Here is a 25,253-nt window from a genome sequence, read left to right as displayed (position 1 = left end):
GTGGTTTCGTTTGTTTATTTTGTAAACATAATATACCAGCTGATGTGCCCGCTGATAATCATAAATTCGCAATCAACGTGTTTAAATAGAATTTTGTATTTACATCAATATCAACAACTGAACCCCCCCCCCCACACCCTCCGTAATATACATCCTGTAAAATAACAAAGCTATTCATGTTCTTTTGCGTCGCTTTGCACTTCATTCAAATATTACAAAGTTCTTTTCCACCAAAGTAGTAAAATCTGGGCATCGAATGAAGTTGGATTTGCGCCATTGATATAACAGGAATTCAACCTTGCTTATTTGCATTTTACAAAAAACTGTGCGGCGGGGAATTTCTAAATCCTTCCCGCACAGAGCCCCGAACAACTTCAACGTCCCGCCTATGACTAAAATATATCACCCTCATATGCGTTCACAGGTGTATGATATGTACCCATTTACCATCTAAAAAAAACCAATGATATATCATAAAAATGTACACCCAAATCCTTAAAAACTATACAAAGATGTGGAAAACTATCTTTGGATTGCGCTTGTTGAAAAGGTAGATTGAGCAGAATAAGAGTCCAATGGAAAATGACAAAATGGCTTAAAAACAAAACAAAACACCCAAATAAAATAAAATACGCGCCACAGAAAGAGGAAGCCGGAAGGAGAACAATGTGAGGACCGCAGGCAATGTGAACTGCCCATTTTTTGTTTGTTGACGTCCTCGTTATACTGCAGTGAAACGCACAACCAAAGCTCATCCCGCACGTCACCTGGCATAAACAGCTTTAACGTGACTGACAGTCCAAAAAGACTTGCACCGCTTTCCAAGAGCACAATCCAAAAGCTCAAGCCTTCAGTTCATCAGATCCTTGTCACGATTAAAAGTGCCTCGCGAAGACATGAAATACACACATTCGCAGAAACAAAAAATTACAGCGTTTAAAGTGTGGGGGTGGGAGGGGCTTCGGGGGAAGGGTGAAGACAAATGAAGGAAGGGAAGTCCCGTCAGACCTGTAATATTTGGAAAGGTGTGAAAGGAAGAAAAAAATTTTAACCAAATCAGCTGTGACCTCGTGGACCCCCCCCCCCCCCAAAACACAAACCAGTCTCATTCTTTGTGCAATAATAAGCCTTGAAAAATCACGGTTGATATATTTTGTCAAATATGTACAATTCCTATTCACAGATGATGTTTGAGACATCTAATACTGCAGTACCGTTTGCTTGTTTAGAACAGAGGTTGAGATGCTCACTTACAGACGAAAACATAGACATTATTGCTCCAATCTGCATACCGGAAGAAAGTGTGCTTCTATTTTCCAATGACTTTTGCATGAGGCGCATCCAGACAATTAAAAACAAACACACAAACAAAACAACAACAAAAAAGCAACCATAAAAATGATATCAAAAAAGAAACCCATTGTTGTGAAGGCATCAAATTTTTCGTAAGGCTGTAAAGATGAGGAAATATTGCATCAATGGTTTTCCATCCAGAAACCTCCAAGTAAAGTGCAGTCAGAGCCAGTTGTACCGTCGCTCCCCGTTTTGCTCAACACTGCCTGCCATCTCCAAGTCTTACACACGCGCACACACACACACACACACACACACACACACACACACACGCGCGCGCGCATCCTAACATGAGAGTGCAAGGCTCCAGTTGGAGATACAACCTGGCACAAATTCATCCCGAGGATGAGCAGTGTGTTGTGTCGATGTCGTTCATGTTAGATGCTGGAGAATAATGTTTAGATGTTCTTTGGGCCCAGACCTTGGTGGCAAGGCTCACCGTGTTCTGCTCATGCCCTCAGCAATACTTCTGCTGAGAGGAGGGGGGAAAAAAAGACAGAGATGTGACACGCGCGATGAGATGTGTTGCAAAACATCGGCAGAATCGGAGTACCTGATCAGGTCCCATCGGCATCCGACCCATTCCCATCGGGTTCATGCCCATCTGGCCCTGCATTGGTCCCGGCATCTGGCCCTGCATTTGATTTTGCATCTGGCCCCGCATTTGGCCCATTTGGGCCGAACCGGCACCACCGACTGCGCCGGTTCTGCCGAGGGAGTTGTTCATCATCATGTTCCCAAACTGGCCCTGGTTCCCCTGCTGCGCAAACTGTTGCTGGGGATACGAGCTGCAGGAAGGATGCAAAGAACCGCTGAGTCATGCGCCGTAGATACCCTCCAACTCTTTGCACTGCGCGCAACCGATTTGGGGTCGCGGAAGGTTGGGAAATACTATTTTATTCCAAGTGGCACAAAAACAAAATACTTTGCTCTTCATGTGCCACCACCGTGACCGACATTACATACGGTAGCATAGAAAGCCTACCTGCTCACAAAATTCAGGCAAAGGCTTTGTTTTTGCAGTTTCAAAATGTCATTCAAATTATTTCTGACAGTATTATTATAATTGTTTTTTTTTTTCAGGATATCTCTGGCTGGCATCAGGCCGGAACCTCCTGTGTCACAATCTAGGAAATAACCACTGGAGGGAGCCCACGTACCACTAGTTTCTCAACTTTCTCAACTCTTCCTCAACAGTGGGGCTAATTTAATTCGAAGTCACAACCACCACCACTCCGACTTTCTTCACCCATGACATGGTCAGCGAGGCCGCCCCCCCTCCCAAAAAAAAAAAATACTAATAATGCGTGAGACTGCAGATGTCTCCTTGAAAGCCAAATGATGGATGACACGAACAACGGAACCCCTTGAGCCAAGAATGACTTTGACTCTCGGACAGTGTCGTGACATTGGCACCACGTACCTTTTGCGTGGCATTCCACCTTGCGGCCAGCCCTTCATGTCTCCTGACGGATACATGGAGCCTCCCTGTGGATTTCCTTGCATTCCTGACATCATGTTGCTCTGAGCGGGACCGCCCATCCTCGCCGTCATCATATTTTGCGGTGGGCTGCTACTGGGAGCCATGAACGATTGCTCTCCCTGTTGGTTCATACCTGCATGTGCGGCAAAGCAGTCAGGGCCAGAACTTTGAACATCAACACGGCAGAGAAAACGCCCAAGAAAGGTTGTTTTTGTTCGCGTAAGAAACAAGCAAATCTGGAGGAAAACTGTCAGCATCATAAAAAGTGGCCAAGCAGCAAATGTTTTTCAGTCACATTTCTTACCACTGCAAAAAGTAGTTAACCGCTGCGAAGACGTTAAGCCACCATAAGCAAGACAGAGACACATGACAAATGCAGTGACTGACGTGAAGAAGAAAAAGAAGGCAGGATGCTGAAAGAAGCACAAATGCCATTTTCTTCAGCCAAGCAGGCCCAAAGGCACGGAGAGGCAAAAGCTCTTCATGCCCCTCAAAAGCTCCACTGGCGGCGTGTTTGGCGGGGACCCAAACTCTTGCCTTTTCCCGACCCCGGCGACTCTTCAAACACAAACTTGCTTTGGTCTGGACCGACTCACCATAGTTAGCGCCATAGTTGAATCCCTGCTGTCCTGGCTGGTTGATGACGGGCCCTCCCATGGCGCTGTCCATTCCTCCTGGTGCGGTGACATTAGGAGGAGGGCTGAATCCTGCGGCAGCCCCCTGCGCCGCCTGCATCTGCTGCTGCTGCTGCTGCATCAGCATCATCATTCGCTGCCTCCTCATCTGCATGGTCATCACTTCCCTGCTGCGCTGGGCCATCATCTGAGCATTCAGGAAACCAGGCTGCACAAAAACAAAAACAAAAACAAAAACACACCGGCCGACTTAACAAGAGCGGAGGCCTTTTGCGCCACTTTGGCGAGGGGTGCAAAATAAGCGCAGGCCATTAAAAGTGAAGGACGGCTGACGGCACACCTGACCGCTCATTCCTCCGGGCTGCATCCCAGGTCGCATAGCGGGCTGCATGCCGGGTTGCATGGCAGGGCGCATGGCAGGCCGCATGGCCGGATTCCCTTCCATCTTCATGCCTTGACGCGTCTGGTTCATAAACTGTCATATGAGATCACTTTAAAACAGACTTCATTTCGGGGGAGGGAATAACTTTTGATGTGTACGGTGCTTGGCCAACGTGCTAGACCACCACCCTACGTAAGGTTGATGCCACAGCCGCCCTAAATCCACAGCGCTGGTAACTACCAAAGTCCTTTTTGCGGTTTCTGTATTGCCTAATGGACCAGCACGTAGAAGCTCTGCGACCTGGCGTAGCTATCCGCGAATGGTCGATCTTACAATCTTACTAAAAAAAAAAAAAGGAATGCCCCCAAAAAGTACGCGACTAATTTCTTCATGAAGATTTCAGTGGGATCACCTGTTGTCCTTGAAGCCTCTGCTGTAGCTGCAGTCGAAGAGGCTTGCTGGCAGTCATCATGCGGGGTCTCATCATGTTGGCACGGGGGTTACCCAGACCCGCCATGCCGCCCATTCCCGGGAAGCTTCCGGCCTGGCCCATTTGATTCATCAAGGGGTTGTATCCCGCAGGAGATTGGCTTGGCGCTGCGTTGCCGCCGTAAGCGGGCTGCATGCCCATCGAGGCGGGTCCCGGTGGCCCGGGATAGCCTTGGCCATACGCGGGCTTTTGCTCCAAGCCGACGCTTGAGTCGGGCCCCGTGAAAGGCTCTGAGGGGGCCGGTTGAGACTGTCCTTGATCGCGGGCCTGCGGATGACCCTCGGGTCCGTGGTTCTGAGGTAAAGAGGGGAGAAATGGAGTCAGGCCGTTTTCAGAAGCCGATAAATTACGATGCGTGAAACGCTGCAGAATTACAAATTATCAGCAGGTGCCAACGATTGAGACTTTTCTTTGGGGAGGGTCCGATCATCCTTAACAATACTCGTACCTGGCCCACTATTTCAGGGATGCCCAGGGCCCGGTCTATCTCCTGCAACGCAATGACGTCGGCGGTGTTCAGCAGAGAGTCCAGCTGATCCAGAAGTGCCCGCTCGTCACTCGGTCCCTCGTTGCTCGCCGCGGGGCACGCGAGCTGCGGTAGCGAATTGCCAAATGGTTCCCTGTCGCCAAAATTGGAGTCAACGCTCTGATCGTTGGATGTTCGAAAAGGTACGACGACGGCCGTCTACGAGCGGTGATTAAGAGCAACTGAGAAAGACTCACGTGGACCTGCTTGGATTACTCTGTGATCTTTCCATCCCTATGGCAGACTCTGGCCAGGAAGGGGACCGGGGTGAGGGCCCGTGCCCGCCAAACGGGCTCATACTCACGTTGCCTTCATTGGTACCTACAACGAGGACAGCGAGAGGTGCAATTTACGCGGGTTGCTTCTTGCGCATCCCGCTCGGACTTTGCCGGACTTACCCATCTCCAGAAGTTGCTGCTGCAGGATGGACCTCGTGTTTGCGGGTACGCTGTTGGAGCGGTTGAGCATGGCTCCGGCCATGAGACCGGAGCGACCCATGCCCGGGTGACCCGGTCCGGTGACGGGGCTGGTGTTTGATCTTTGCATGAGCCATTCCCCCGGCCCCGCCATCGGAGGGCGTTGAGGCGTTCCCGCCCCTCGGACCACGCCTCCTGTGCTCGACGAGCGTCCACAAAGGACAACAAGCGTCAACAGCAGAAACTCCCTGGGACACGCCGAGGTCAGCGGGCTGAAGCGGAATAGCTACAGCTCGGTTGTGCGGCCAAGGGCTACGTCATGGGTGTCAAACTCAAGGCCCGGGGGCCAGATCTGCCCCGCCACATCAGCAGATCATGTGTCAATTTGCTCAGATCTGTACTGAAATTTTCCAATCATTTTGTCACCCCGTTTACACTCAAACAAGAAGTGGGGGGGGGGGGGGGGGGGCCCTGCACTACATCATTACTTGGATACAAGTAATCATACGATGAGACGATTCCACGTTTCTTTGATTTACTGTCATAACGGCCCTCTGAGGGAAGACATCACTCCAAAAATGAGTTTGACACCCCTGCTCTACACACGATGTTTTTTTCGCTGTTTGTGCTCAGTAACCCAGGGCTTGATTTAAAAAAAAATAAAATAAAAGAAAAAAAGACGTACTTGTTGGATGGCCTCTGGGCGGACACGCGCCGGGAAAGCCGTTGGGAACCCCCCCAGGTCGGATGGGTGCATCCGTGTTCTCTTGCTTGATGAGCGTGGGACAGAGCACGTTCCTTCTTCCAGCCAAGCCAACTCCCAGCGACGCCTCTCCACCCATCGGCTTAGCGTCCACAGACAAGGCTCTTTGACAGGCACCTCGCTGAGCTGGAGTTGCGGCGCCTCGATCTCTTTCTAAAGCAAACGAGAACGGCGCCGAGGCTCGCTAGCAGTCCAACGACCACGTGTTGAAATTGGTCTTACCGAGGAAACTGTCGGGCAGTACTCCCTGTTTGTTGCCGACTTCTTTTCCCGATCTGGAATCGGGCTCGGGGAAGAAAGCCGAAACATTCCTCGTCCCGAGGATGGTCTCCAGGGTCTCCGCCTGAATGGTCGGGACGCGGAAGGGGGAACAAAAACGTTTAGCGCGCCGACCAAGGGTAAACAAACGCGAGGCCGCCGTTATTACCTCATCGGACGGCTCGAGCTTGACCTTGCCGTCCAGCGAGTGGCCGTCGGAGCTGGAGACCCCGGGCCCCGGAGCGCCCCTCGCCTCCAGCTCCTCCAGCTTCGGCTTGATATCGGCACCCTCGTCCTTATTCAGCAGGTAGTAGTGAAGGAGCGCGCGGGACACCTCCTTCTTGGGACTGTGCCGCTCCTGCTTGGCCTCGGATGCGCCGGGCGACTCCGAGCTACTCTTGCCGGTGGCCTCGGCCGTGATGCGGGCCACCTCGTCCGGAGTGTTGCCATTTTTCAGGAGCTTGTGGAGAATCTTGTGCTTCTCCTGCAGCGACTGACTTGCGAAGTGGCCCGCGTTGCCGGAGGAGGACACCGCACCGTGACCGCCGCCTGCGGAGGAAGGCGCGCCGGTCGAGGAGGAAGGGCTGGTGACGCCGGCGGCGGCGTCTTTGACATCCGGCGCGGAACCGGAACCGGGCCCGGAGCTCGGGGGGCGTTTGGTCGGCACGAGCTCGTCTGCCGGGGATGTGAGGAGCTGCAAAAGCTTCTTGTGGCTTTTGTCAGGCGCCCGGCGATTTGATTCTCCCGGGTTTGGCCCCGCCTCTCTGGCCGCCTGACTGTCCGGTTTGTCCGAAGCGCACTCGCCGGAGGGGGTGCGGGGATGCTGCTCGGCCGTTGCCCCCAGGGAGCCGCCCGGGCTCTTGGACTCGCAGTGGGAGGGCAGGCCGGATTTGCAGGGTGCGCCCGCCGCCTGGTTGGTGGAATTGACGCTGGGCGAGCTGTCGGGCTTGTGCGCGCTCGGGGACGCCAGCGGATTGCCCACGCCCTCGCTGATGGCTTGCAGGGCATTCAGGGAGCTGCTGGAGAAAGTCGCGGCGCCGCCTCCCGAGTTGCCCGGGTGACCGGAGCTCATGGGAGAATTCAGACCTAGAAAAGAACGATAGCAGGTGAGCTCGGGTGGAACCGATCGCAGATTGGGCCTTTTTAACGACGCCGAAAGAGAAGGAGGCGGGCGGGCGAGCGAGCGAGAGACGCGAGCGCTACCTCCGGGAGAGAAGGGGCCGGCGCCCATCTTGGGACTTCCTCGGACTCGGGGCGAAGCCATGACATTGTTTATGCCGGGACCGGCCAGCGGGGGGGGACTGGTCACTCCCATGCCGTACGCGCCGGCTCCAGGTCCACCCCCGTGGAACGAAGCCATCTGTTGATGTTGGTGCTGATGCACGCCGTGGTGGCCCGTCGGCCCCATTTGGTTGATGGCGCTCATGGAACTCATGGGATGGATGGGACCCATGGCGTTCATGGGATGCGCGGGGTTCATTTGATTGATGCGGTAAGGGGGCGCCCCTCTCCCCTGCTCCGCCATGCCGTAGGGCAAGTTCACGCCTCCGCCAGACAGCGCCACGTTCATCTGTTGGTTGGGGTTGCTCGCAGCCAGGCTTTGAGGCCTAACGCCTCCCACTTGGGTGCCACGGTAGCTATTCTGCTCCCTGAAAGATGGAACGGAAAATACGGTGAGACCCTCGCGCGCTCGACGACTCCAAAGAGCGTCGCGACTGGGTGCGAAATGTCCCTTGGGCCACCTCTGAAGCAAGTGTGTGGAGCGAAAGGAGAGGGGCTCGTTGCTGTTGGGATTCCTGCAGAGGTCACTGCGCGTCTGGGCTGTGACGGGGGTGCCGTCGGCCAGGGAGAATCGGTAGAGAGGCGTCTCTGCGTGGCCATTGTGGAAAGCTGTCGTGAAAGGGACGCAACGAACCGAGGGTTACGCTTCCGTGCAAACGAAGCGGCCATTCGACATTTTCTTGCGGTTCCTCCGGTCTCGACGGCGACAGGCACAGGGGTGGACCCTGACCCCCCCCCCAACCCCCCCTTACGTCAAGCGTGCTCTGCTCGTTAACAACAGGTCCGAGGGCACTGTGAATTTGGGCAACTTTCCAGATACAAACCATCTTGATAGTGGCGTTTGTAAGACCAGGGCTGCCCGTCGCTGCGGCTGAGGAACATCTGGATGCAGCGTCTCACCAGGTCCTCCCAACCGGGGCGCATGGTGGTGTGAAGAGTACTGTGCTGCTCAATTTCAATCAATTTACCTAGAATGGCAGGACAGCAAATGAGGGCGTGGCTGCCGGCAGGCACGCAAAAGGAAGAACGAGGGAGCTTTGGGTGCGCGCCATCACGCGGTCTTCAAAAAACGGATTTCAGAGCGCGTACGGGAACGGTGGAACGGCACAAGTAAAGCCAGACAGACGCTTTGGCGTCCAGTCGATTTTCGATTTCGACCCGGCACGGTTGCACGGCTTACCCGACAGCTCGTGACGCGTGCTGAAGCGCTCCGTCCTCTCGAGTGCCGTGATGCGTCGGGCCACGCAGATCATACACGACTGGAGATCTGGATCAAGAGACAACATCCTTGGGCACGCCGTCGTTGCATTTGGATGAGACTATGAATGCGTTCTTCGTTCCAGATCTAGCCAAAGGAACCTCCTATCCTACTTCCTCATGATTACGATGATCGGAAAAGACGCTCGACATCGATACCTTCCCCTTCCTCCATCATGGCCCGGGGCTGCGTGAGGGCAAAGCACTGCATGGTCTCGTAGCGCTGTCCGCCGGCTCTGTCCTCTGACAAGCCGCGCCTGTGACCGTGGACCGAGTTGACCAACATGCGACAGTTGAAGGTGTGGCTCTTCTGTCTGGGTGCCTCTCCCGCCCACGAGCCCCCGCTCGGACCTACGAGAAGCCATCAAAAATGACCGCTGCGCGTGTTGAGGCGTTGTACTGGATGGTGCGTGCCCATTCGCACGCATCATTCGGGGCTCACCGGCAGATTTGGGCAAATTCTTGTGGAAGGCCTCCCTGTCGTCATCGTGAATGATGTTGTACACGCTGGTGTTGATGAGCTCCTCTTGCTTGTACTGAAGGTATTGCGTCACGTTGTCCGACACAAACACAATGCTTCCCTCTCGGTTCACCACAAAAAGAAACCCGTCTAGGGCCTGCAAGGAAGAAAATGCGCAGACGTGGGGAACGCGCGGACCTTTGCGCCGACTCGCCGAGCGCGAGCGGTGGCGGCGAAGGGGACGCTTTGGCCCGCCCGGGTGGGAGTCGCACCTGTAAAAGCAGGGGTCCCAGGTGGTCTTTGTCAATGACCCCTTGACCGGTGGAGGACACGTCCGCCTTCTGGACATCGTCGGCGCTGCAAGAGTTTTTGCCTGAAGAGAAACGTTGGACAGCGACCAGAAACAAAAAGCGTCATTCGCGTCGTGTCAGCTTCTTCAAGGCTTCTTCAACCCCCAAAATGTCCGTGTTGCATTCCGAACGCATTAAAGTTGGCATATTGTTCACCGTCGCAAAGTTTCAACTCGTATGTCACATCCTTGCCGGATCAGCAGGTGGCAGCACAAGTCCCAGATGCATGCTTGGCATACCTTTCTATTTTTAAATGGAGCATGTGTCTGAGACTTTGTTGGACGGCCCTCAACATAGTCGGACTATCTCCGGGCTTAAGTGCTGAGTGAGACACAAAATAGAGTCACCTTGGAATAAATACCCTTTTGCGCTTCACCGCTCGGCTGAGATCGCGAAGATGAGATGTCACTTGTCTATGGATGTGGGGGTGGACGAAAAGACGCGTCCAAAAAAGGGTCCCCTTCCGCTTAGCCTGCCAAAGGCTAAGCGCTGCTGGGTCCAGGAAAAGAACCGGCTGGGACTCCTTTTCCACCCCAAAAACAAAAAACAAACCAAAAAAACTTGGCCTGGCTCGACGCATTATTGGGGCCATCTTAAGCACCAGTTTCATGCACCGAAGCGAGAGCTCGAGCAAATTTCGGCGGTGGAAAAAAGAAAGAACGGGTGCTAACCTGGGCACTGGCCCGACACGCGCGCGATGGAAAAGGGCCATCGGACTCCATGACTGAACCCTTCTAACAGCCAGTTCTCAGATCTTTTCGCAACTTGTCAGCCGAGTCAGATTTGCAAAATGATCCTGAAAGCGGGCAAGAGAGATTTCCGAGCGAGTGGGAAGCGGGCTTTGGCAAAAGGTTCAGATGAAGAGCGTCTCCCAGCACCAAGCATCGGTCTGGATTGCTGGTGCCCATTTAGCAACTGCTAAGCGGCTGCGCGTCCCAGGCCTGGCCACGAACCAAAAGCACCACTTCATCGCCGGCATCATCTGCTCTGCGGAAGGCTATTGGAACCGTATTCGCTTTCAGCTCTCCAGATACAAATAAGGCCGCCGCAAATCGCATCTGGCGCTCTTGCGGTGTCGGTCGCGTGCGGGTGGCGGCGGCGGCGTGCGCTCAGCGGGTGGGTACCTTGCTCTTTGATTTGTCTGATCTGCCGCACGGTCTCCTTGAGGATTGCGCATTTGTCGGGCTTCACGTTGAAGCTATCGATGTTCGAGAGGTTGGCGGAGATGAGCTCGGCCAGCTCCTCGATGTACTTAGTCTCCTGTTCCCGCCGACGCTTGTCACACCTGCCGGGGCGCCGGGGGGGGGGGAAATCAGACGTGTCGCCAAGACAACCACATCGCCCCGTCAAGGCACACGGCGGCGCAAAAGACACAAACGCGCCCAAGTGCTCTTTCACTCACCCGATGCCAGGCGTGTCGCAGGTGGACAGTTTGCGTTTGCGGTCCGAGCACAGCGGCTCCAACGAGTTGTCTCCTATGCCACTCATCGTCAGAGCATCTCAGCGCCTGGAAATTTACAGTCGCAACTTTAACGCGTGTCCACTCACATACAAAGGGTTTGATAAGTCAAACGCTGAAGGGGAGGGGGGCGGGGGTGTAAGCGCACTTACACAATCTGATCAAAGGATAAAGGCGCTCTCTGATCTCAGTAAAATATGTTGAAACCGCAGGCCAAGCAAGCCTGGTGTCAAGTTAAGGTAAAAAAACAACAACAACAACAACCTCCCTAAGCAACTGATGTTATAAATGAAACGACTTCCATGGGAAGAGCAGATTGCTCCTGATTTATGAGGGAAGGCGATCCAGTTAGCAAAGCAGCCTCGGTTCTCGACGGGAATGAAAACTCATCTGTTCCACTGTGAGGAGCGGCCGATGACGATGCGGTGATTTGAAGCCTCGGGGGAGATGGGTCATCCTGCGTTCAGCCAGCTCGCCCGCTACAATGCTACGCAGGCGCACGGCGCCGACGCCGCTGCACAAAGCCTTTCGGGCGCACGTACACGCCGAGGCGCGCCGCAGAGACGAACGCTCGGGGCGCCGAGGCATCTCTTGGGCGGCCCGCCTCTGTCCGACTGTGCGGGTGAAAGCCCGCGGTTTGCTCGGTCTCGCGCGGAGCCCGGACTTGGTCCTTGGCAAGGCCACGCGCCGCATTTCAGGGACCGGCAAATAAATATGCCTTTTATGCCGTCTATTGACTCAGCTTTCGCCGCGTTCTCTGCTGCCGTCCTCGGGCAGCCCCTCCCTTCTCTCGCTGCCCCAATGGAGAACAGGGTATTCGCTTCAATCCACTCACATTGACATTGCGCCAAAGCCAAAGCCCACGTCTGTCGAGGCATTTTTCCTCACATCGGTGGAGCATCACACCATTCACACACCCGCGTTTGCACTGCGCAAACGGCCAGCTGTAGTTGGCCTCCAAGCATCGAAAAGGAGGCTCATTTGTGCCGGACCCGATTACGCACCGAATGATCTGGTGACTCTGCGCTTCATCCCTTTTCTATGTCTCTGACCTCCTCTCAGGTCACACCGGAGGAAGCCCCGTGACCCGGCCGCTAAGGTCACTCCTCCTTCCTCATCCCGCCGTCGCAGCGCTCGGTCGGCTGCGCAAGCAGAGCGACCTCGACACGGCGTCCGCATGCGCGCCAATGCGCGGGAACAAGCGGCCTTTGGGCAAAAAGGCTCCGGCTCATTCCGGAGCTGCGCGCGAGAGCGGCTCCGCGGTCGCAGGCTCGGACGTGCGGCCGGCCGGGTCAGCCGCCACCGCCGTGACTACCTGGACGGACCATCCGCACGAGTCGCGTCGGCGCGACTGCGGCGGCCACGCTCCAAACCGGAAAGGCGCTTGCCCGTCGACCTTTCTCCTACCAAGGGCGAATATTCTCTTGCTCTGCTCCACTAGGACTAGCTGCCTTGGGCTCAACTCCCTGCTTTCTTCCTTCCTCCCTGGTTTCTGACGGGGGGCTCACCTCTACAGCAGTGCGGAACCATGACATCAACACACAGACAGCGTCACACTCTGAAACAAACAGCGGAGGCCGAGTGTGCTCGGCCACTTTCTGAGTTACACACTGCAGGTAATGTCGAAATGCTTTTTTCTTTAAAACAAACAAACAAAACGACGGATCTATCAATCGATCCCCCGGTATAAATCGGCTCAATGTGTGAACTTTGCTTTGAGCAAAGTTGCATTTAGCCTGCCAGGAGAGGACCGAGCTTTCGTTCGTATTTTGTGGGGCACTCTGTATTTCATTTTTTTCCCAACGCGTAGATATGCTCACCTTGATGTGTAAAATCCCCAGTTCAGCGCCATCTGCGGGTTCTCTGGGCAACTTCAGTGTGCTGTCGCCGCCTGAGAAAAGAAACCAGATCTCAAATGCAACGGTGTCTGCGTACGCTGAACGTGACGGCAATTCATCGGGATCAACCATTTCTCAAATTTAGCAAGAAAGCCACAGCGGGTCGCATCCTGTTTGCTTCATTGCTCGGCTTGTTCCACTGCGTCATCACTTCCCTTTCCTGGAAGTGTGCCCGCCGCCGTGTCATCCAGCCAATTTACATACAGCCTGCATGGGGCCGGCCGGTTCTTTCGACCGGTTTTGGGTTGCGCTCTCCTTTTGACCAGGCAAGAGTTTCGGTCAAAAGGAAACTCTTTTGACCGAAAAGAGAGTTTCTCGTCGCCGCGGTCGCCGAGGAAGCGGCCCCGAGCGCCGACAGACGTGCGACGGGACATCGGCGGGTTTCCCGTCTGCAAGTTGGAGCCAGTGCCATCGGCGGCGGTCCGCACGGTCAAGACGAGCATGACGCAAGGGAACTCCTCCCAGAATGCGCAAGATACAAAAGAACAACCTTGAGTTGCTATCAAATACTTTGGAGGTCAACTTCAGTGGGCCGCTCGCAGCGTCATCCTCCCGCCAGCCACGAAGCGTCGTCAGGTTCCACAAACAACGGATTCTGTATCTCCTCGTTCATACCTCGACTCGGCTGTATTTCTAGAACAAGCACGGCTGCACACGGAGCGAATATCATATTTACAAGCAACAAATAACGGAGCCAGTAGAAAGCAGCAAACAGTAAGACTGAAGATCAAGTCTGAGTCACGCCGTGTCAAGTGCCATCGAATACAAATGAGTTTTGAGACGAGTTTTAAAGACGGGCAGCGAGGGGGCTTGCCGAATGTTGGGTGCGAGGTCATTCCGACACGATACCGTTGTCCTCTATCCGTATACCCATCGCATGTATGGAAAAGCCAAGCCTCCGCCCCAAAAGAATTAAAAGTGAATACGTGGCAAGTCATTCCTGAGCCTCCAGCTGTCGCTGAGCTCACGCTACCGCTCCAGAACTGAAGGGGGAGAATGACGGGAAAGTGCTCTCTTTCTGTAAAATGTACCAAAAAAAAAAAAAGGCAATCTGAAGTTCTTTGGCCATAAATGAATGAATAAAACAGACATCGCACAGAACCATCAAAGTTGATTTTGTCCAGACCACGAGTCACCGAGCTTTTGGAAACCGAGAGCTACTTTTTGGGTACTGATGAAGGGCTGCCAGTACGAGAGAGACGCACTCGGGGGGGCTCAAATGACTTGTCACGACGTCTTCTGACGACTCTTCCGAATGATGAAAGGTTCTGAGGCAACCTTTGCATGCTTCTTTTATCTTCAACGCTCGCAAGCGCGATGTCAACGACGCCCGCTCGTGCTCAAGACCACGACGTTTCACACCCTTTGTCACGTTTTCATCGCACGCCACCAGTACGGCAGGAGGGACGTACGGCCGATGACAAACGGGTGTGCTCCCGGGGCACCGCGGCTGAGGGGCTCTTTGTGTCTTCCGTCCGAGTGACAAAGCCATCAGTCGCTCGCTGTTCATATTTTCTACATGGCTAGCAGTCAAAAATGTGTCGATGTGAGCGGGATGAAAACAGGGCAGTAGGCGATGGACACCCCCCGAACCGGTTGTCAGTCAATCGCAGGGCACACGGAGAGCAACAACCATCCGCGCTCGCACCGCAGGACAATTTGGAGTGTTCAATCAGCCCGGCGTGCATGTTTTTGGAACGTGGGAGGAAACCGGAGTGCCCGGAGAAAACCCACGCGGGCCCGGGGAGAACATGCAAACTCCACACGGGGGAGGCCGGAGTCGGGATCGAACGCACGACCTCCGCACTGTGAGCTCGACGCGCTAACCGTCTTGCGGATGGAAATATGAAGGTGAAAAGAAATACATTCATAAAAAAAAATACATTCCAACCGACTTCTGTCAGGCTGCTAAATAGAAAATAAAATACGGGAAAAACTAGTAACAATTGTAATTAGCACAGCCACCTTATACAGGTATATATCTATATCTATATTTATATTGAACTGTGCACAGCTCTCTCTATCTACATTTATTTTTGTGCATGCAAACACTTTGTTTTTCTTCTTTCTACCCCGCAAATTTGCTGCTGCAGACTGTAAATTTCCCCAGTGTGGGACAAATAACGGATATCTTCATCTTAATTTGAGGACAATTCGAATCTCAGCAAAAGCCTGCGTCCAGAAAGCGACCAAATTCTCTCTTCCGCTATATCATTTATATTCGCTGTTGCACCGGTTTATACCGCGACCCCCCCCCCTTTTTTTTTTCAAATACAGAGAGTAGGAATGTTTATTGAGCCGGTCGAGCGAGAGCAATCAAGTCCAACTCGTTTCTTCTTTCCCTGATTTTTCCAATGGATGGAAAGGAGTGACGGCACCTGCCTGACTCCGGGTAGGTCATGGGCATTCTTGAGCGTGTGCCTAACAGACAGGACTGTGTGAGTTTCGCTCGAGATAATGAGCTTGGAAAGGTGCGCGCAAATCCGCCCACTTGCGCACCGGATACATTTCAAGTTTGGTTTCTGCCCACTGCATTCGCGCACGGCAAGCCTGGCAACCGGGACCCTCCGCGCGGCACCCACCAAAACTTTGAACGGCGCAGACGCCGCCAGGCGGCACGAGCAAGAGCCGTTGAGAAACAACGGCGCTCTGTACTCCCCGTGTCGGTCGTGTATTTTGCCGTATGTAGGTGATGGATTTGGTATCGTTGCTGTCAATTCTCGGCGTCGACAAAACTTGTTTCCGACTTCTATGATGGTGTCGTGCGAGTAAAAACTTGAGTCGTTTACCTCTTCGAAGCACGATGATTGATTTGTGATGACTGTTTTTTTTTTTTTTAAATACCACAATTTTTCTTCGGAGACTCTCCCTGCTAAAAAGAAAAAACAAAAACATTTGTGTTTTGCTTCTAATTTCAAGACTACAGATGATAGATTGTGCAAGTTGACGAGGACGCTACCAGGAATCAGTCAGTTGATCACAACAGACTGGGTTCTTGTCAAATGATCTTCTTTTTTTTTTTCTCCTCTCCCATACTTTGTAGCTGCGCTGGCTGTGCGCCCGCTGCAAAGTTCAGATCGGCAGCAGTGTCACGCCATCAGTAGCAGAAGAGCGCGCAGGACATTCCTGCTCGGCGGCAATAAAAGGCTGAAACTTGAGCCCTGCGAGACAATGACTTGTGGCCCAACAATAAACACGGACACGCCCAAAACAAACTGGGGCGCGCGCACACGAACGCACGATTGCAACTTCACAAAACCCGCACCCAATTTCTGGTCGACTGGCACCGCTGTGCAGCGGACCCAAGCCCCAAGTTTCTCGCTTCCACTTTTGTGTCGGGCTGTCCGGTGTTGAGTTTGCAGGTTCCTCCTGTGCTCTCTGGGTACGCCTTCCACATGAAAAAAAACACTACAAAGACCATTTGCGAGGTTCGCCGACGACTTCATTGTCCGTAGGTCGCCTCAGCTAGCTGGGCTGGACGCCGGCGCACCAGAGACGCACATTTCAATGCAATCTTTTAGGTCAGTGATGGCGGTGTCCAAACTACATCCCGGGTGGGCCGCAAAAGGTTAGTTAAAAAAGGTGAAGGGAGGGTGGCAGGAAAAATGCTGCCATTGCGACGACTACATTTGTTGAGATACGGTGCACTCTACATTCCAAGAGACAAATGAACCAATTGCGATGAACACTTTGTTCTTTTTTTGGTTCTGAAGGTGGAGATAGGATTCGACGGCCGTTAAGTGCAGAGCCGGATCTATTCTGTGAGACGGAGGGCTGTTGCCCCCCCCCCACCCCGGCAGGAACCGGCAGGACTATAAGCCAGAAAAACCCAAAACGTTATCGACAACGTCGCCGCATTTATTTGCCGCTCGGAAATGCGCCGGGCCAGCGCGCCCTTCCGTGCTCGGACCTTTCCGAATCGTTGCAGGAAGGTGCCGCTGGCTGATTCGGAGCGGCGGGCGCGACAAAAATGGAAGCTCGCCAAGCGAGATGCAACGAGTGCGTGCGGGCTGACAACAAAACTCAAGCCCGCTGCAAGTGAAGCTACAGGGCCAGCGACGGCTCCGGCAGAGCTCGACAGGGCCACCGGCCCAAAAAGTCGGATGCCGGACCCGGGATGGACTTGACCGTTGTTTGGTGCCAGCGCAAGATCGCTCGTACGTGTCACCTGGTCACTGCCAGTACAGTATTGTCAATATCGCGTCGTCGCCGCTCATGCCGTGCGGAAGAACCAGCGGCTTCTCGTAGACGCTTTCGTATGGCGCGAGTGCGCTCAATGGCGGCTGTTGCACTTTCGCATTTCAGCTTTCATGTTCCGTCAGCAGCGCGTTGGGGAAGCAGCTCGTATTTGTTTTGGTTGTGTTGACGCTTTAACTTCGGGGTCCACCGATGACGGCAGCAACGGAGAGGGAACATTTCAAAGCAGAAGAAAACTGCTTTCATACAAGTGTTTGTACAGGGGAAAAAAAGACACACACACACACACGAATCAATGGCTAACTCTCCTTTTATCAGCGCAGCCAGAGCGCCGGGGCTTGACCGGCCTTCACGCTCCCCACTCTGATAACACAAAGCCCTTGTGCATGCGCAACGGGAAAAATCTGCCGGCGCCCCGGATCGCTCAGAGGGAAGACGTGTCGGCCACGATTGACATTCGATGGCGTTTCCGACGACGAAAGCGCAACATTGAGCCAAAAGGGGAGTTTCTCGGATGGAGAACCGCGCGGCTCCATATTTCACATTGTCATTTTCAGACTGCAGCGCCGCACCGGTTCTCTCCCCGTGCATTTTCTCTCCGCCCACACTGCGCTGCGGAGCCCCCCCCCCCCCCACGTTCCCGTTGGATCGGTGGAGTAAACACAGGAAGAGAGCGGGCTCTGTTCCACCGTGCCAGAGCTGAGGCTGGGCGTTCCTGCGGCGCTCCTGCGCCGGGGTCAAAAGTTGACTGTGGTTTTCGTTTCACCTTTCCTCAGCCAATCGCGGCGCAACAGTGTAGCGCGTGAACTCTGACCCCTGCAAAGAATTTTGCTCAAAAGATGGTTCTGACGCCACTTTGACAATTGCAGCCCGGCCGAGGCTCCCAACTCTCTTCCTTTCTTTGAACGGGCCAGTTGTCATGTGTCGACAGAGAGTGAAAGATTAAAAAAAAAAAGAGAGCGAGAAAGAAGGCAAAGAGCAGAGAAAGACTGGCCAATTTACCTGAAAAGTCAACTTCGGGAATCTAGGGAGAGCCTTCCTTGTCCTCTCGCTCATTCTGTCCGCGCAACGCTCAAAGAAAGAACAAGTTAAAAAGGGCGGCGGAGATTACTAGGACAGAGGAACGCGAGCGCGCGCGCACACACCCTTTGCTGCATGAAACGGTGCTTTTGTTTTGGACTTCGTGACACAAATCTTTCCAATCTCAAGTACGATTAAGCCTGCGCCGCCGTTCAAGTTCTTCAACTGGTCGTGAGCAGCCGATGGAGAACGCACATCAACACACGGGATTTTCACGACCAAAAGACGCACTTACGAGTCTTACATTTTCTCCATAACGCGGGTCGCCTCGTGTATGCGCCGAGTTCCAAAATCTGAGAACGCTCTCGGGTGACTTTGAAGACCGATGTTGTCACGACACGCTGCTCGCGCGGCGGAAAGGCGGACGGCACCGGACGGTGTGCGGACGCTAAAGCGGGAAGGGCGGACGTGAAAGAGGATCGTCGGTGACTTGACCCAAGGTGGCAATCGAGTAACAATTGGACACGCGTCTCAACAACAAAGCAGCCCGAGAGATGGACGGAGAACCTGAAGCTAACCGTACAGCGCGCGGCAGAGAGACGTAAGCTAAGGCCTTGCTTCCTCGACAATGACATCAACGAGGAAGAACTTCCTTCTGCAAAGCTGAAGAAGAAAAAGAAGAAAGCCCACTTGAGCGCTTGCAAGTTGCATTAGCGTGGCGCTATCGCAAAACAGAGGACGGAGAAAATCCACGCAGCAGTTGCAAAGTTCATCTCAAAATGTTGCGCGCTCCCCCCCGCCCCACTTGAAGCTGCCAAAAAGAGAGCATCTGGTAGCAGTTAGGACACAAACCAAACTTGTCGCCCTTTCTGTCTCTTCCCCCAAAGCGTTTCTTATAAACAAAGCACCAACAAGGTCTGCTCGGATTTGACAATAGTCGCAAAAGTGGGTCGGGGGGGATGCCCCCCCCCCAAACCCCCGGCTTGCTCAGGTGAACTCGTTTTATGAGCATTCTTGAGCTGAGGGGGTGGGGAGTTAAAGGGAGAGTTGAAGTTAAAGAGGAAGGGCAAGGAGAGGGAGGGGCGGGGGACATAGCTCTTGCCCCCCCCCCCTCTGCCAATAAACTCTCGCGTCCGTCCAATCGGCAAAGACTACAGAGAGTTAACTGTTCCGAAATGCTTGCCGGTTAGAAAGTGGAATTGGGTGCAATGATTGCTTCAGGCTGGCCGTTTGGCTTGGAGGAGCGTGCGTGGCCCACATATGGCTGGGCTTGCCTGACACTTGGGCTATCACCGCAGGGTTGAAGATGAGGGGATTCCAGGGGCTCGATCAGATGCCACTTGAGGGAAAAAAAAAAACTGCAGCGCCTCACTTGACCCGACTCCGACAGGCGTCTGTGCGACTTCCTCGGAGTTGTGAATAACAATCTGGTATGAGGCGCTCGCTCTCCTCATACTCTCACTTGTTTGGGCGAAGTCGCAGTAAATATTTCAGCGGTGGAAACACGCCTGTCTTGTTTTCTATATTTAGCTGAAGAGGACAAACGCGGAGGGAGCAAACCTACTACCTGTTGAGCCTTTTCAAGAGCGCCCGTAAGAAAAGACAACTATTGATCACAACATCCCGACCGAGTGAGCACAAGACACGATTCTTTTGGAAAACAGTGCGAACTGAGGACAACTCTGGGAAACCGGAACCGAAACGCGGTCGCGGTAAGGGCTCAAAGTACGACGCGGAATACAAAAGCGGAAGCGATTGGCGCTTTCAATTAACGCACGGCAATGCGCTTTGAAACAATACAGGCCGAGGTCAAGTCGCAACGCCGCCTCGCTTGTGCCTGACAAAAAAGTGCAGGGAGTCCGATTTCAATTTGGGGGATACAATCGGGCTTTCCTTTCAGCTCTGTGTTGTCACGACGACCAGGTCATTTACGCTCTGGTAATTAATTTAAGGTCAAGTCTGCTGAACATGGCGGTTGGGGCGGGGTCGAATTGGCTACCGCTATGCTAAATATATTTCTATTAATACAGAACCAATACCGACAACAAAGTGGTCCCTCGTATCTTTTTTCCATCCTTTCATATTTGAATAGGAGAGCCGTATTCCCGTAAGAGCAAATTGCCCAGATTGCGGAGCAAATGAAGACAAGAAAGAGGAGCCGATCGTTGTCATGGGCAGCAGAAGAAAACCAAGAGGTGGTGACTTGTCGAGAAGTGAGAAGATGAAAATGGGGGGCAGGCAGCGGCAGAGAGAGAGAGAAGAAAGAGCCACACTGTTTCACTTTTTCCAAAGTGAAATCACTCGTGGGGGACAATCGGCTATTTACGGGCACTCATTCCGCGGACTGAAAACGCGCGGAAACACCTTCGCCATACTGCACTTGACTCACGCTTGCTCCGGGCGACTTCTTGATTTGGAAGTATCTCTTGCGTATATTTTGGGTGGAGCGAGTATATGCGCATACTTTGTCAAAGTGCGGCATACACTTCACGCACGTGCGCGCTAGCTAGCTAGCTTTCTACGGTCTCTGCGCAGGACTTACCAGGGATCCAAAAAGACCTTTTCATTTTAAAGTCAAGAAGATAAAGTCCGGATGGGAGGACGGACCGCATTTGGACAGCGGGGAAATAAACACAAAATGATACACGTGAACATGATGTCAACAGTGTGTCTCATGGGCCGATTGTACAGAAGAGGCAAAACGGCTCGACGTAAAGACAAGAGGCCCCCGCTAAAGTGAGGACAAAGTAGGAAAAAAAAAAAGGGAACGGCCTCGTCAGGGTCCGCTCGGGGTGGCAAATGTTTGAAAAGCAGTTGCCAACCGTTTCATGATTTTTCTTGTCACGGGGAAATTTTGAGAACATGCGGGAGCCCACATCGTTCTTGAAGGAAAAATCAAAAGCGAAAGGAGCAGAGCAAGTGTGGCGCACGATCGAACTACACCCAAGTGCGTAACTACACCCAAGTGCGTGCGGACCGAGAGGGAAGTGGAAAATTGAAGAGAACAAACTTGCACCTGTCGGCTAATTAATATGTGCACGCAGACGTGTTGACGGGGCTTTTCCGAGGTGCGTGTTTTCGGTCCATTTAGTCCAAACGCACACGCTCGCCTACGCGGACGACGGCATCATCTTCGAGAATGCTCACAAAGAACACGTGACGAGTTGCGTGAAATGAAACTGAACGTTATCTCGGTTTGTGCTGAGGAATGTAGAGTAACACTCCGGGAGAAAGAAAATGCAGTTTGACAGAGACGGCCGTCAAAAACGGAGCCGCCGCAACTCAAGCGGCGGGCTCTGCGCTCGCTCTCGTGACCTCTTGCTGATATCGCTCAAACTCGGAAACCCGCAGTCATCCGAAGGCAAAGTGAAGCACCTTTCTGCTGATCCCATTTGAGTCATCACTGAGACTTGAGCACATATTCCTCACTAAGAGTGTGCGACTCGGCGATAAAACCAGCTCAGAACATTCGGACCTTTTTTTTTTTTTTTTTTACCTCAAAGCGGTGCACTGAACGAACCCGAGGGGAGAACAGGGATCGATGCGCACAAACAGCCATGTGGGAAATGACCGACTGCGCAATGCCAAAAGTACCAATAACAGTGCACGGGCGCTGGCGGAGTAAATGTGTTCGTTTAGTGGGCGTGATATGAAGAGCAAAGCGAGCGTATGAAACCGTTCAAAGCAAGAGCTACGCGGGGGCGACGGGACGACATTGGACGGCGATAATCTGCGGGCATTGACGCCAGCAAAGAAGTTGCCGGCCGGCGCAGAGCGACTTTTGCGGGTCTCGTGAGAGAAAGTGCAAAGTTAATGAATTATTGAGAGCACGGGGGCTGACGGACAAAGAGCCAAAGCCGCGCATCCCGTGCGCTCGCTTCTTCAGCCCATCTGCAGTCAAAGAATGCCGCCAAAGATTGATTCATTGTTAACGCAGCCTGACACCCTGTGTGAGGGAGAAAGAAAGCGCGAGATAAAAGGACAGAGAATGGGGGACGTGGGGGGGGGGGGGGCTCCATTGACCAAGAATATGAGCGGAGGCAGGCCAGAGGACGGAATTGCCACTTTCAGAAATGCAAGCCATGTGGGCATGAGGAACGATGTTCCGTCCGCTTCAAAATGAACGGCGCATCTCAGCTCTGGAACGCCGGTCCTCATTTGCCAGCTAGACACAATTGAAACGGCTGCATTATTGATACGTGGCTGCTATATGCAGACTTTCTCTGCATCGACTCACATAAGCGGGAAGAGGCGAGCAAATTTAGTTCCGACGAGGCCAAACGGGACTATGACGGCGTTGGATTCCGAGTTCTTTGATTGCACGGAGGCAGATGCAAATTGGGCAGGAACGGGCCAAGGTGGCTGCTAGCAAAGAGGAATGACAAGTGCTCAGAAGGTTTTTACGCACACACGCACACACAATCACATCAAATTAATTTGGCGTCGCGTGTCAATGCACTTCCTGACAGCAACGTGAAGCGAACTGGGGCCAATGTTGCTCCTGAGTGAATTTGGCGGAGGGCCGCTTGTACATTCAGTCGGGGGTGGAAACTACAGCATTGCGCTTTAAATTCCAATGCTGCCATATTTGCAACTGAAACCACACGTGCCCGCTAACGAATCAAGGCTTTCTAATGGCAAAACAACCGGTCAAACGCATGTGCGCTTCCTCCTCAATGAAATTAAAAGGCGCAATCGTGCACGCGCCGCACGACACAAAGGCAAGTGTCGTTGATTTCGGTGATGCGAGCGATGCCCTGTTGGTCAATGAGAAGCAAATGAGCCCGACATTTTGGCCGCCCTCAACACTGCACGTCCTCCTGAAGTGTTCAATCTCCCCTGCGCTGAGACACATCTCTCTGCATCTGCCTCCCTCGTGATAAACTGAAGAAAAGACGACGTGGTGTTGGGTCTTCTTCCACCTTATAGAGAGATAGAAGAACCTGTGTCCAAGGAGGGCCAAAAGCAAATGGACAGCTCCCCCTCCTCTACAGCCTCCCTCTCACGCTCGCGCACATCCAACCAAACGTCCTTCTACGCGTGATTTGGCAGCAGTTCCAACCGACATCAAACGCCGTGATGCCTACGGTTACAAACACGCGTATGCAATCTCAGTAAAGCCCAGCAAATAATAAATAACAGATGCTATGGAGTCCGGCTGAGATGACTGAGCCAGTTCATGTTTGCTTGTCAGCTATGGGGAAAAAATAATTATATATATATATACTAGATATACTGTATACACACACACATATACAGTACACTGTGTGTATCTCTCTCTCTCTATATATATATATATATACACACACACACACACACACAATATGTGTGTGTGTGTGTGTGTGTCATTGGCTGCCATTTGCGTTTGTATATTAGCGACGATAATTATAAAACTGCGACAGGAGCACAATGCACGTTATGCGGGGGTGATGTGGTGCCAGTTGACAATAAACAATATAGCCTTTCGTTTTATAACCTATCACAACAAAACGGATGCGTTATAACAAGCTGTGTAAGCAGACCATTTCTCCAGTTCCACTCGAAGGGAGGACAAGTCAAGCTGGCCGGCTAAAAATACTGCCGCCGAAGCCATCCCGTTGTGTTGTGTAAAATGTCAAGCGGTGCCGGAGATAAACAATAACCGAACCCAAGTGCGTCCCGCGCATAAACCGCCGGTGAGTCCTGGCGATCCGATTGCATCCGGCGACCAAGATACCTTATATACGCTAAAGTTTGTATCCACGGAACGCGCGTGTAAACACGCGGAAACGGACACGCGCATTTTATTTAAAGCCAGTGCAGCGAAACGGTTGCCTTTCACGCAGAATTCAGTTCGCAAATGAAAGCGAACTGGGAAAGGAAAGGTGGCTCGTTGTATCGCGACAGCCTCGGGACCACCGTCTGCTTCGGAAACGGGGCGACACCAACTGCCTCCGTGACAATTTTACTCGGTCGAGCACACGATAGCAACAGGGTTCGAAAGTCACTCGCTGACTGATGACAATAAATATTTCGAACAAACTCACCCGCTTCGACGTTTTCATTGAAAAACAGTTTCTTTTACATCTCTACAAACTCTCCGCCATCTTCGGAAGGACCGTGTTTGTTTAAATGGGAAACACTCCCAGACGGAGAGGCAGCTTGTGGGCAGAGCCACGTGCATCCTGGGTAATGTAGTTCTTTTGCCCCGCCGCGCCTCTGCACACCTCCACAATACAGTACGTTGAAGAGGATTTGCACCGGCGGGATATGATGAGTTGGGATTTAAAGATTCCTTCGCCCGATATCTTGGCAAGAGACCTTGATGCGATTACATTTTAGTACAGTTATTTCCACAATAACTTCAAATTCAAGTTACGAATAACAGGACTGGTCACTTTGAAGCCGTAGATAGGCAGGTGGGATTTCCGTTACAGGAGAGGTTGCATGTCCTTTCTCTCTCTCTCTCTCTCTCTCTCTCTCTCTCTCTCTCTCTCTCTCACTCTCGCTCTCGCTCTCTCCCCCACTTCAAAATCAAATAGATTTGCATCTAACTGGTACCAGAAGCAGGCGGCCCGGTGGTCCAGTGGTTAGCGTGCCTGCGTGGGTTTTCTCCGTGGGTTTTCTCCGGGTACTCCAGTTTCCCCCCACGTTCCAAATACATGACTCTAAATTGTTCCCAGGCGTGAGTGTGAGCGCAGATGGTCGTTTGTCTCTGTGTGCCCTGTGATGGGCTGGCAACCGGTTCAGGGTGTCCCCCGCCTACTGCCCGAAGACGGGATAGGCTCCAGCACCCCCCCCCCCCCCCCCCCCCGTGATGATGAAGTGGATTGGAAAATGAATGAATGGTACTAGAAGCTGATTTTATATTTCACCATCTGGACACTGAAAATATGTCAATTTGGCATGTGAAAAATAATACTCGGACCAGTGAATTGTGCAAGACGAAAGAGACAGTTGTTTATTTATGTATCCATTTATTGGTTTATGTATGGGCTACCAACGGAGAAATTCTGGTAATACATTAGTGAAGTTCAATGCCGTAC

At 52.8% G+C, this 25,253-nt stretch overlaps 1 protein-coding gene across 2 annotated transcripts; it reads right to left on the bottom strand.

Moving 5' to 3' along the window:
- Positions 1–24,386, bottom strand: LOC147201918 (nuclear receptor coactivator 3-like). Of its 2 annotated transcripts, none has more exons than XM_086117004.1 (23): positions 24,255–24,386; positions 12,934–13,004; positions 11,057–11,161; positions 10,779–10,939; positions 9,577–9,677; positions 9,287–9,461; positions 9,004–9,195; positions 8,768–8,854; positions 8,412–8,555; positions 8,049–8,196; positions 7,510–7,955; positions 6,476–7,392; positions 6,271–6,391; positions 5,971–6,201; positions 5,268–5,480; positions 5,067–5,190; positions 4,792–4,963; positions 4,266–4,637; positions 3,812–3,946; positions 3,433–3,679; positions 2,777–2,969; positions 1,907–2,141; positions 1–1,825 (listed from the first exon to the last, which is right to left on the bottom strand). In XM_086117004.1, exons 3-23 carry the CDS (start codon positions 11,140–11,142, stop codon positions 1,811–1,813), a joined length of 4,515 nt encoding a protein of 1,504 aa, XP_085973130.1. In that variant the 5' UTR covers positions 11,143–11,161; positions 12,934–13,004; positions 24,255–24,386; the 3' UTR covers positions 1–1,810. The 2 variants fall into 2 exon arrangements, with proteins under 2 accessions (XP_085973130.1, XP_085973131.1); XM_086117005.1 differs by having other exon boundaries at positions 3,812–3,934.
- Positions 24,387–25,253: the final 867 nt, after the last annotated feature.

Source organism: Hippocampus guttulatus, chromosome 8 (assembly GCF_054856545.1).
Source record: "Hippocampus guttulatus isolate MCC_2025c chromosome 8, RoL_Hgut_1.0, whole genome shotgun sequence".
NCBI lineage: Eukaryota > Metazoa > Chordata > Actinopteri > Syngnathiformes > Syngnathidae > Hippocampus > Hippocampus guttulatus.
This window is presented reverse-complemented; position numbering and strand designations above follow the sequence as displayed.